The sequence below is a fragment of the Ovis canadensis genome, chromosome 21 (genome assembly GCF_042477335.2).
Source record: "Ovis canadensis isolate MfBH-ARS-UI-01 breed Bighorn chromosome 21, ARS-UI_OviCan_v2, whole genome shotgun sequence".
Classification (NCBI taxonomy): Eukaryota; Metazoa; Chordata; class Mammalia; order Artiodactyla; family Bovidae; genus Ovis; species Ovis canadensis.
Window position 1 is genome coordinate 45,438,417 of NC_091265.1, and position 9,496 is coordinate 45,447,912.

Here is a 9,496-nt window from a genome sequence, read left to right on the forward strand (position 1 = left end):
CGCCCAGCTGGCCAACGGAGGGTGGGGGCGGGCGTGGGCGGGGCTCTCAGCATGTCACCGGAGGGACCGACCGCCTATAGGGCGGAGGGGCGGGGCCCGGAGGCGTCGCTGGCCAATGGGAGTGCTCGAATGAACGACTGGCGGCGCGTAGCTGCGACTGCAGCCTGGGACTGTACCCGGGTAGGGTGCTTCTCTCCTAGCGGCCCGGAACAGCAGGGCCATGCTTCGGAGGGCGCTGCGGCTCCGCCTGGGCCAGTGCCTCTCCGGACGGGGGCTAGGCACATACAGAGGAGGCTCTACTCTGGGTAAAGTTGAGGGCAGCGGAGGGTATCGTGGTTCTGGGGTGTCCCCCGTCTCCAGCCTTGTGACCTTCAGGACTCAGAATCCCGGCCCACGCTGGGAAGACAGTGGGGTCCCTCGGAATAGAGGGTAACCTTGCCTGCTGGAGCTTGTAGAGCCTGGACAGGGGTATGGATCCCAGAGTTGCCCTTCTCAGGTGACATATCCCAGATCATTCTATCCCTGAGTTTGCCACCAGAATTGCAGCCAGGCCGATTTATTGGTTGCACAGAAATTAATGAAGTCCTGCTTGCATGCAGGATGCTGTTCAGTGGCTGTGAGGAGGAAAGAAGAGAAAGAAAGGATTCGATACACGTCCTGGAGGTGTCTGAGGTGTAGCTGGAGAGGGAAGGCTTCGTAGACCAGTTGAAAACTGGAGAGAAGCCAACTAGGATGATGTCCTGTACTGCCAGTAGGTAGTGCCGGTAGCCATACATGGAACAGGTGGGAAGTGAGATCAGCCTTGAAAGATGATGTTTACTGGCCCAAGGAAAGTGTGAGTTCCAGGTTCTGGAGAACTGAGCAAAGGTTAGGAAAAAGTATCGTTTTCGTGCAAGGAATTAGCAAAGGCCATCCGAATAGAGAGTTGAGTTAGTAGTATGAAATGATGGGTAAGGTTAAGCCCAGATCAAGGAAAGACTCAAATGCTGAGAAGAGTTTGAACTTGGAACTGGAGACAGTGACAGAAGACTTGGAAATTTGTGAGCTTGGTGTGAAAGACAAAAAGATTCATGTATTCGAGGCATTTATTGAGCACTTGGGATGTGCCAGGCACTGTGCTAGGCTGGAGATTTGGTGGAGAAGGTAGACGAAGCACAGTATGAAGCAATCACAGATGAGTTTAAAGTTGCAAGTGTGCTGCATGTTGCAAAGGAACAGTTCACTGAGCTGCGAGATAAGAACAGGATTACTTGGCATAGTCTAGGGGAGGTCAGGAATTCCTGAGAAAGTGATAACCGAACTGAGATCTAAAGGAACCAAGGAGTTAACTGGGCAAAGAAGTGGGCGCAGAGTTTCAAAGCAGAGAGAACACCTGTGTAGGTCCTCTTGGCAGAAATAAAGGGGTGAGGTTGGAGGGTTCTGGGAAGACAAGGTGAACGAGAGCTAGATCGGGCAGTGTCTCACAGGCCACGTGAAATCTTTTGAACCTTTATCCTTAGAGTGATGGAAAGCTATGAAAGGTTCTAAGCAAGAGAGTGTTTGATGGATTAATGTTCAGAAGAGGTCATTCTAGCTATGATAGACTCATTGGAAAAGACCCTGATGGTGGGAAAGATTGAAGGCAGCAGCTGAAGGGGGCGACAGGATTAGATGGTTGGATAGCATCACCAACTCAGTGGACATGAGTTTGAGCATGCTGTGGGAGTTGGTGATGGACGGGGAGGCCTGGTGTGCTTCAGTCCACAGGGTCGCAAAGAGTCGGACTTGACTTAGCTATTGAACAACAACAAAGCTGTGATAGAGGAAAGAAATTGGGGGGTAGGACAAGAGGGGAATGAGTGGAAATGGGAGCTCTTAATCATTGTGGTTTGGTCCAGGGCAGTGGTGGTAGAGATGGGGAAAAAAAGGGGACAGATTGGAGAGAGATTTAAGAGGCAAAGTCATAAGAGCTTGATAACAGGACGTGAGTGTAGATTTGCTGGTGGTGATGAATATCCAGGAGAAGGTGCCACTCAGAGGTCCATGCTTCTGAGGGTCCTGTGGCTCTAGATGTGCCAGGACCTATTGGTCCAGAAGCCCAGGAGAGAAACGTGTAAGTCCCCTGGCCTAGGGAGAAAGTAGAGAGTGTTCATTCTTGCAGTGCTAGGTATAATGCACTCAAAGGAAGTGAGACTCGGGCACAGAGACCATGAGGCAAAGCTGGGGAATGCTGCTGAATGCCAGCTGACCTTGTGAGGACTAAAAACTCAGTGTCAGTTTAGCCCTCCTTTTCCTGTGCCCATCTTCTGACCACGACACACACGCACACCCCACCCCGCCTCTTGGAAAGGAGATGCATGGCCCTCTCTGACCATAACTGCGTCCCACAGACTGCGATGGAAAGGTGTCCAAGATCAAGAAGAAGATCCAGTCCATCTTCCCTGGCAGGGCTTGGAGCCCACTGTATGACACCAGCCACCTGCCCCCCGAACGCTCAGATGTGGTGATTGTTGGGGGTGGGGTGCTTGGACTGTCTGTGGCCTACTGGCTGAAGAGGTTGGAGAAGCAGCAAGGTGCCATTCAGGTGCTGGTCGTGGAGCGGGACCACACGGTGAGGTCTGGGGTAGGGCAGAGTCAGGCAACTCTGAGTCAGGGTCAGGGGAGGAGAAGAAAGGCTGAAATCTCTGAAGGGACAGGACTTTGGCCCTTGTTGGGAAATAGCCCCAGGTTCTTCCTCAAACTATTGACTTTGACAATAAGGTTTTTGCTTTTGAAAGCAAATTTCACAATGTTGTGTGTTTTGAGATCTCAGAGGTCTGGCCTGCATTCCAGCTGTGATCAGCGCAATTATTACAACCCCCTTGCAGGCCTCATTGCTTGCTTCTGAGGTTTTTGTGCTTTAATTGTTCCTGTTTACCACTGCTGGCTAGTCACAGGTCTTGCTCCATTGGCCATGTCCCTCTATTTTCCAGTTAGTAGAACCAAATGTCAGTCTCCAGCCTTGGACTTCAGGGCCATTACCATTTTGTAACATTTTGTATGAGGGTGTCCCGCCTTTTGATGACTGACCCTCTGCTCTGTACCTATCCTAATAAGGATTTTAATGACCGTTGTCCTCACTGCCTTCATTTGGGTTTGTTCACTTCAGCTTCTCTTAGATTATAAAACCTGAAGGTAGGACTCCCCTTCACCTTTGGACATGTGACTTTCAACCTTCATGACAGTATTCTGCTCACGCTGGACAGGGCCTACCTCACCTTCTCTTGTCTCCGCAGTATGCCCGGGCCTCCACCGTGCTCTCCGTGGGCGGGATTCGCCAGCAGTTCTCATTGCCTGAGAACGTCCAGCTCTCCCTCTTTTCGGCCGAATTTCTACGGAACATCAATGTGAGATTGGGGGAGTGGGGGTGGCAACCCCTCCTTTAGCCCAGAGAGGCGGCCAGTCCTGCTGGCAGGGGAGACAGGCCACTAGGAGTTGGAAATGCCAGTTTTCTTCCCAGTGGCAGTGCCTGGAGGGGGCTTTTCTCTGGGTCAGGACACTGAGTTGAGGGTTGTGGTAAGAAAGCCAGAAAAGCGCTCTCCCCTTCTTCTTTTTTTTTTTTAATATTTATGTATTTGGCTGCACTGGGTCTTAGTTGCAGCATGCAGAATCTTTGATCTTTGTTGCATCACACAGGATCTCTAGTTACAGCTGTTGGGATCTCTAGATGTGGTGTGTGGAATCTAATTCTGTGACCAGGGATTGAACCTGGGCCCCCTGCGTTGGGAGCTCAGAGTCTTAGCCTTTGGACACCAGGGAAGTCCCACTGCCTCCCTTCTTGAAGTCAGTTTCTTGGACGAGCTTTTCTTTGCACACAGGAGTACCTGGCTGTGGTCGATGACCCTCCCCTAGACCTCCAGTTCAACCCCTCCGGTTACCTCCTTCTGGCTTCTGAGGAAGGGGCTGCGATCATGGAACGCAACGTGAAAATCCAGAGGTGGGCGCCTGGCACAGCCTCCACGCTGCATCTCAGCCACCCTCTGACTCACTTTAGAGGCCAGGGTGATAGAGCTGATGAGACAGGCCCTGCTCCCTAGGAGCTCAGTCTGTCAAGAAGATGGACATGGGCAGACCTCCAGTGTCCCATGCTAAGTGCTGTATCCAGACGTGGACAGTCGCTGTCACAGTGGTTCCTAAGTTTCCAGGCAATGAGAACCCCCCAGGACACATCCCTCCTACCAAGTCCCACGAATCCACAAGTGTTTTTGCTAATAGCCAGAAAGTAGAACTCGTAAGCTTTACAGGGGGCTCGTGTCAAAGGCTACGGGGTCTCATGACCAGCCAGCCAAGAGCAGGCATCTTCACCAGATGGTTCTATGACTTTCACTAGTGACATCAAGTCATGTCCTAAATGCATTACAAATATTAACTCATTTAGTTGTCAGAACATCCCCATTTCCCACGTGGGGAACCTGAGGCACCCGGAGCTAGTAGGTGGTGGCGCCAGGATTTGAACCAGACTGCTCGTGTGTGTGACCTTTGGGCACCCGTGATGCTGCCTTTGGGCATCAGGGTCGCAGAGGGGACAGTTGTGTGGTGAGCAGCACTGTATTGGAAGGTGGACGGGGAGGGCCCCCTGAGCAGAACAGAGTGACCCTCCCTGTCGTGAAAGCACAGGGAACAGTTAGGGGGTGGCAGGGGGCTTGGTGTGGCCAAAGGGAGTCTAGGGTGTCAGAATGGAAAGGGAGGGCAGAGGCTGAAGAGTCTTGACCAGGCAGCAAGGAAGAGTGACGTGGGTGAGGTGACTGTGGAGCCAGGCCCACCCTTCTCTCCCTCCTCCCCCGCCCCGCATACACACGCTCACCGAGCATACGTGCGCAGACCCACACATTCCTCCAGGCAGGAAGGAGCCAAAGTCTGTCTGATGTCTCCAGAGCAGCTTCAGAAAAAGTTTCCCTGGATCAACACAGAGGGAGTGGCTTTGGCATCATACGGTGAGCCTTGCTTGGAGAGGGGGTCAGAGGTTGAGGGGTGCCTCAGGGTGAGAGGTCCCAGCACCCCACAGCCAAGTCAAGGAGGAAGGTTTCTGGCCAGCAGGACCTGCCCCGGGCCAGGCCAGCTCTCTGCCCTTTCGTAGGATCCACCTCTGGTGCAGCTGGTCGATGTGACATTCCCCAGGTTACGAGCCCCGAAGAGTCAAGGGGTGTGGGGAAAACAACAGGAGAGGAGGGTCCTAGGCCCCCTTCACGCATCTTCTTTCTCCTCACAGGGCTGGAGAACGAGGGTTGGTTTGACCCCTGGTGTCTGCTCCAGGGGCTTCGGCGAAAGTTACAGTCCATGGGGGTCCTTTTCTGCCAAGGAGAGGTGACGCGTGAGTCTGAGGCCGGTGCCTGTGGCTTATGTCCTCTGCTGGTGGGGAGGCCAGCCCACGCTGGGTCTCGCCTGCACACACAGGCTGAGCAAGGGGAGTGGGGGCTTCTCCCTGGGTCTGGTCCTAAGCATCCTAACTCCAGCTCCTAAGCAGATTTTTCCATGACTCGTGAGCTGCTTGAAGTTCCGGCATCATCCTATCCTGTGTGGCCAAGTTCGTCCTGGCTGCCCTGTCCCTTTTGGCTTCAATGCCTGTGGGACAACTCACAGCCTTCAGCTTTCTGTCCTTAGGAAACCAGTGGAAGCCCCATTTCCTTCCTCTTTGAGGCCTCAAGGACTTATCTTCTTCCCTTTTTCTGCAGGTTTCATCTCTTCATCCAGCCACATGGAGACTGCCAGCGGGGAGCAGGTGACTTTGAAAAGGATTCATGAGGTCCATGTAAGTTCCCAGCCTAGGGACCTCCCTTAGCAAAGTGCAGAGTGAGGAAAGTCATGACTGTCCTTGTGTTTATGCATTTTGTTTAAATTTTTTTAATTATAAAGGAAAAGTGCTTTGCCATGTTGTGTTGGTTTCTGCCATACAACAACGTGAATCAGTTGTAATTATATATATCCCTGCTTTCTTGCGGAGAAGGCAATGGCACCCTACTCCAGTACTCTTGCCTGGAAAATCCCATGGATGGAGGAGCCTGGTAGGCTGCAGTCCATGGGGTCGCTAAGAGTCGGATATGACTGAGTGACTTCCCTTTCACTTTTCACTTTCATGCATTGAAGAGGGAAATGGCAACCCACTCCAGTGTTCTTGCCTGGAGAATCCCAGGGATGGGGGAGCCTGGTGGGCTGCCATCTGTGGGGTCGCACAGAGTCGGACACGACTGAAGCAACTTAGCAGCTGCTGCTTTCTTGATCCTCCCTGCCCCCTCCCATCCCACTCCTCTGATGGTCGCAAAACGCCACGCTGGGCCCCCTGTGTTATATAGTCCCTTCCCACGCGCCAGCTATTTCACGCGTGCCTGTGCTTTGATCTTCTACCCACTTCCGGCGTGGGTAAGCTGAGGCTGGGGTCTGCAGGTGAAGATGGACCACAGCCAGGAGTTCCAGCCCGTGGAGTGTGCCCTAGTGGTCAATGCGGCGGGGGCCTGGTCTGGGCAAATCGCAGAGCTGGCTGGCGTTGGGACTGGGCCGCCGGGCACCATGCAGGGCACCAAGCTGCCTGTGGAGCCGAGGAAAAGGTGACTCCTCCAGGGCTCTGCAGGGGGTGGCTACATGAGGGTCTGGGTTGGGGGGCGGTCGCTGTTCTCGCCGCTTCTCACGCTGCTGGTCATGGCAGGTATGTGTACCTGTGGCACTGCCCCCAGGGACCAGGCCTGGAGGCCCCTCTCGTCGCAGACCCCAGTGGAGCCTATTTCCGCCGGGAAGGCTTAGGCAACAACTACCTGGGCAGCTGTAGCCCCACAGAGGTAAGCTCCATGGGGTCAGGGTGCCGGCGAAGAGACGGAGAGCGGGTGTCACTCAGGAGTCAGGCTTCCTGGGAGGGCCCCACGTGGGTACTGATGTCACAGTCCCCTCTGGCTTTGAACTGGGGTCTCTTTCCCCCCAGCCCCTGCCCACCAAGGGGACTGACTAAAGAGGTGGGTGACGTCTGGATCTGCCCTTGTGTCCTGGACAACGTCAGCCCTGTCCCCACCTCTCCCTACCAGGAGGAGGAACCAGACCCAGGGAACCTGGAAGTGGACTACGACTTCTTCCAGGAGAAGGTGTGGCCCCGTTTGGCCCAGAGGGTACCAGCCTTTGAGACTCTAAAGGTAATTGAACTGAGACAGATGGCCCTGGAGCCTCTGGGCCTGCTCGCAGAGCCTACCGGCCGGCCCACACAACAAGGGCCTCCACTTCACAACGGCTGAGGACCATTCCGTGGGCCCGCTGGGAGGTGGTAGAGGGTACCAGGAGTGAGATGGGGTGCATGGGCAGCCCTCCCAGGAGCCCCACGTCTCATGCCCCTGCAGGTCCGGAGTGCCTGGGCTGGCTATTATGACTACAACACCTTTGACCAGAACGGCGTGGTGGGCCCCCACCCCCTTGTCATCAACATGTACTTTGCAACGGGCTTCAGTGGCCACGGGCTCCAACAGGCCCCTGCCGTGGGGCGGGCTGTGGCCGAGATGATGCTGGAGGGCCACTTTCAGACCATCAACCTGAGCCCCTTCCTCTTTGGCCGCTTTTACTTTGGAGAGAAGGCCCAGGAGCACTGTATCCTCTGAGCTCGGGAGCGCCTCACGGGCCCACCACCCACTGTGTCACCCTGGGCTCTGATCCTGGCCATGCTCATACCTCCTCACAGCTTGGGCCTCCCCAGCACCAAGCCAGGGTCTCCTCCACCCGCCTCTTGTCCAGGGCGCCCTGCCCCATATGGGCCCAGGCCCACGCTGACGGAGAACGACGGGCCGGGACCCCAGGACTGATCATGGCCCAGGCTGATGCCTCCCACCAGTAGCCCAGCAGGACAGAACACCTCAGGGGATCTGAGCACCAGGACCCAGGGCTGGCTCCTTCCTGGTACCAAACCAGAGAGACTGCTTCTCCCTGTCTCTGCAGAGCCCAGCAGAGCCCAGACCAGAAGCAGCCTGGGGCAGTTTGGCCCAGGTCTGTTGACTTTTCTGTTTACCCTGCTTGTTGATCAATAAATGTGATTAACTCCTTCCTTTTAGCAGTCCTCTGTCCCTTCGTCTTTTCACCTAATGACAGTCGCTTTTGAAACAGCACCCTAGCCAAAAAAAAAAGATGGAGGTGGCCCTCCAAGGTCATCTGTTGGGAGAGGGAGGGAGGAGAGGGCGGTTGTGCTGCCAGGGGGGACAGTGGAACCCCTGAGTAGAGGGTAGGTAAGCGCCAGGACTTATCAAGTGAGCAGAAGAGGAAGAGGCACCTGAATGCGGAATGAATGCAACAAACTCGGGGAAACAGGAAGGAAGTCGCCAGGGGCAGGGGGCAGGCTGAACCCAGTATCTGTGTTAACCCTATGAGGCTGTCTCCTTCAGTGTCCAGTGTCCACTCACACTTCTGTACAGACACCCCACCTACAGTCGGAGAAAAAAGGCCTTCATCTGGCTCCTCCTCCAGCAGCTACTTCCTCCAGGACTACAAATGCTGCATTTGTTAGGAAGGCAGGAATGAAACCTCCATGGCTCAGATGGTAAAGAATCCACCTGAATGCAGGAGACACAAGAGACAGGGGTTTGATCCCTGGGTTGGGAAGATCCACTGGAGGAAATGGCACCTGGGAAATCCCATGGACAGAAGCCTGGCGGGCTACAGTCTATTTCAGTTCAGTTCAGTTGCTCAGTCATGTCCGACTCCCTACGACCCCATGGACTGTAGCACACCAGGCCTCCCTGTCCATTGACAACTCTCAGAGTTTACTCAAACTCATGTCCATTGAGTTGGTGATACCATCCAACCATCTCATCCTCTGTCATCCCCTTCTACCCTCACTCTTTCCCAGTATCAGGGTCTTTTCCAAGGAGTCAGTTTTTCCCATCAGGTGGCCGAAGTATTGGAGCTTCAGCATCAGTCCTTCCAATGAATATTCAGGACTGATTTCCTTTAGGATTGACTTGTTGGATCTCCTTGCAGTACAAGGGACTCTCAAGAGTCTTCTCCAACACCACAGTTCAAAAGGCCTTTTCTTTATAGTCCAACTTTCACATCCATACATGACTACTGGAAAAACCATAGCTTTGACTAGACGGACCTTTGTTGGCAAAGTAATGTCTCTGCTTTTGAATATGCTGTCTAGGTTGGTCATAACTTTTCTTCCAAGGAGCAAGCGTCTTTTAACTTCATGGCTGCAGTCACCATCTGCAGTAATTTTGGAACCCCCTAAAATAAAGTTTGTCACTCTTTCCACTGTTTCCCCATCTGTTTGCTATGAAGTGATGGGACTGGATGCCATGATCTTAGTTTTCTGCATGTTGAGCTTCAAGCCAACTTTTTCACTCTCCTCTTTCACTTTCATCAAGAAGCTCTTTGGTTCTTCTTTGCTTTCTGCCATAAGGGTGGTGTCATCTGCATGTCTGAGGTTATTGATGTTTCTCGTGGCAATCTTGATTCCAGCTTGTGCTTCTTCCAGCCCATCGTTTCTCATGATGTACTCTGCATATAAATTAAATAA

The 9,496-nt window shown here is 53.7% G+C and overlaps 1 protein-coding gene across 2 annotated transcripts; it reads left to right on the plus strand.

Moving 5' to 3' along the window:
• The first annotated feature begins 79 nt into the window (after positions 1-79).
• FOXRED1 (FAD dependent oxidoreductase domain containing 1) lies at positions 80-8,029 on the plus strand. 2 transcript variants are annotated; one of them, XM_069565442.1, is made up of 11 exons: positions 80-305; positions 2,370-2,590; positions 3,255-3,365; positions 3,837-3,955; positions 4,858-4,952; positions 5,228-5,329; positions 5,691-5,767; positions 6,400-6,560; positions 6,659-6,788; positions 7,029-7,133; positions 7,335-8,029. In XM_069565442.1, the coding sequence occupies exons 1-11, from the start codon at positions 221-223 to the stop codon at positions 7,587-7,589; spliced, it is 1,461 nt and encodes a 486-aa protein (XP_069421543.1). In that variant the 5' UTR covers positions 80-220; the 3' UTR covers positions 7,590-8,029. The 2 variants fall into 2 exon arrangements, with proteins under 2 accessions (XP_069421543.1, XP_069421544.1); XM_069565443.1 differs by having other exon boundaries at positions 108-305; positions 4,862-4,952.
• Positions 8,030-9,496: the final 1,467 nt, after the last annotated feature.

Bases quoted from the DNA above. Each gene is read 5' to 3' on its own strand.
- FOXRED1 (XM_069565442.1), top strand. From the start codon at position 221: ATGCTTCGGAGGGCGCTGCGGCTCCGCCTGGGCCAGTGCCTCTCCGGA. The intron at 3,366-3,836 runs GTGAGATTGGGG...CTTTGCACACAG, and splicing joins AATTTCTACGGAACATCAAT to GAGTACCTGGCTGTGGTCGA. The intron at 4,953-5,227 runs GTGAGCCTTGCT...TTCTCCTCACAG, and splicing joins AGTGGCTTTGGCATCATACG to GGCTGGAGAACGAGGGTTGG.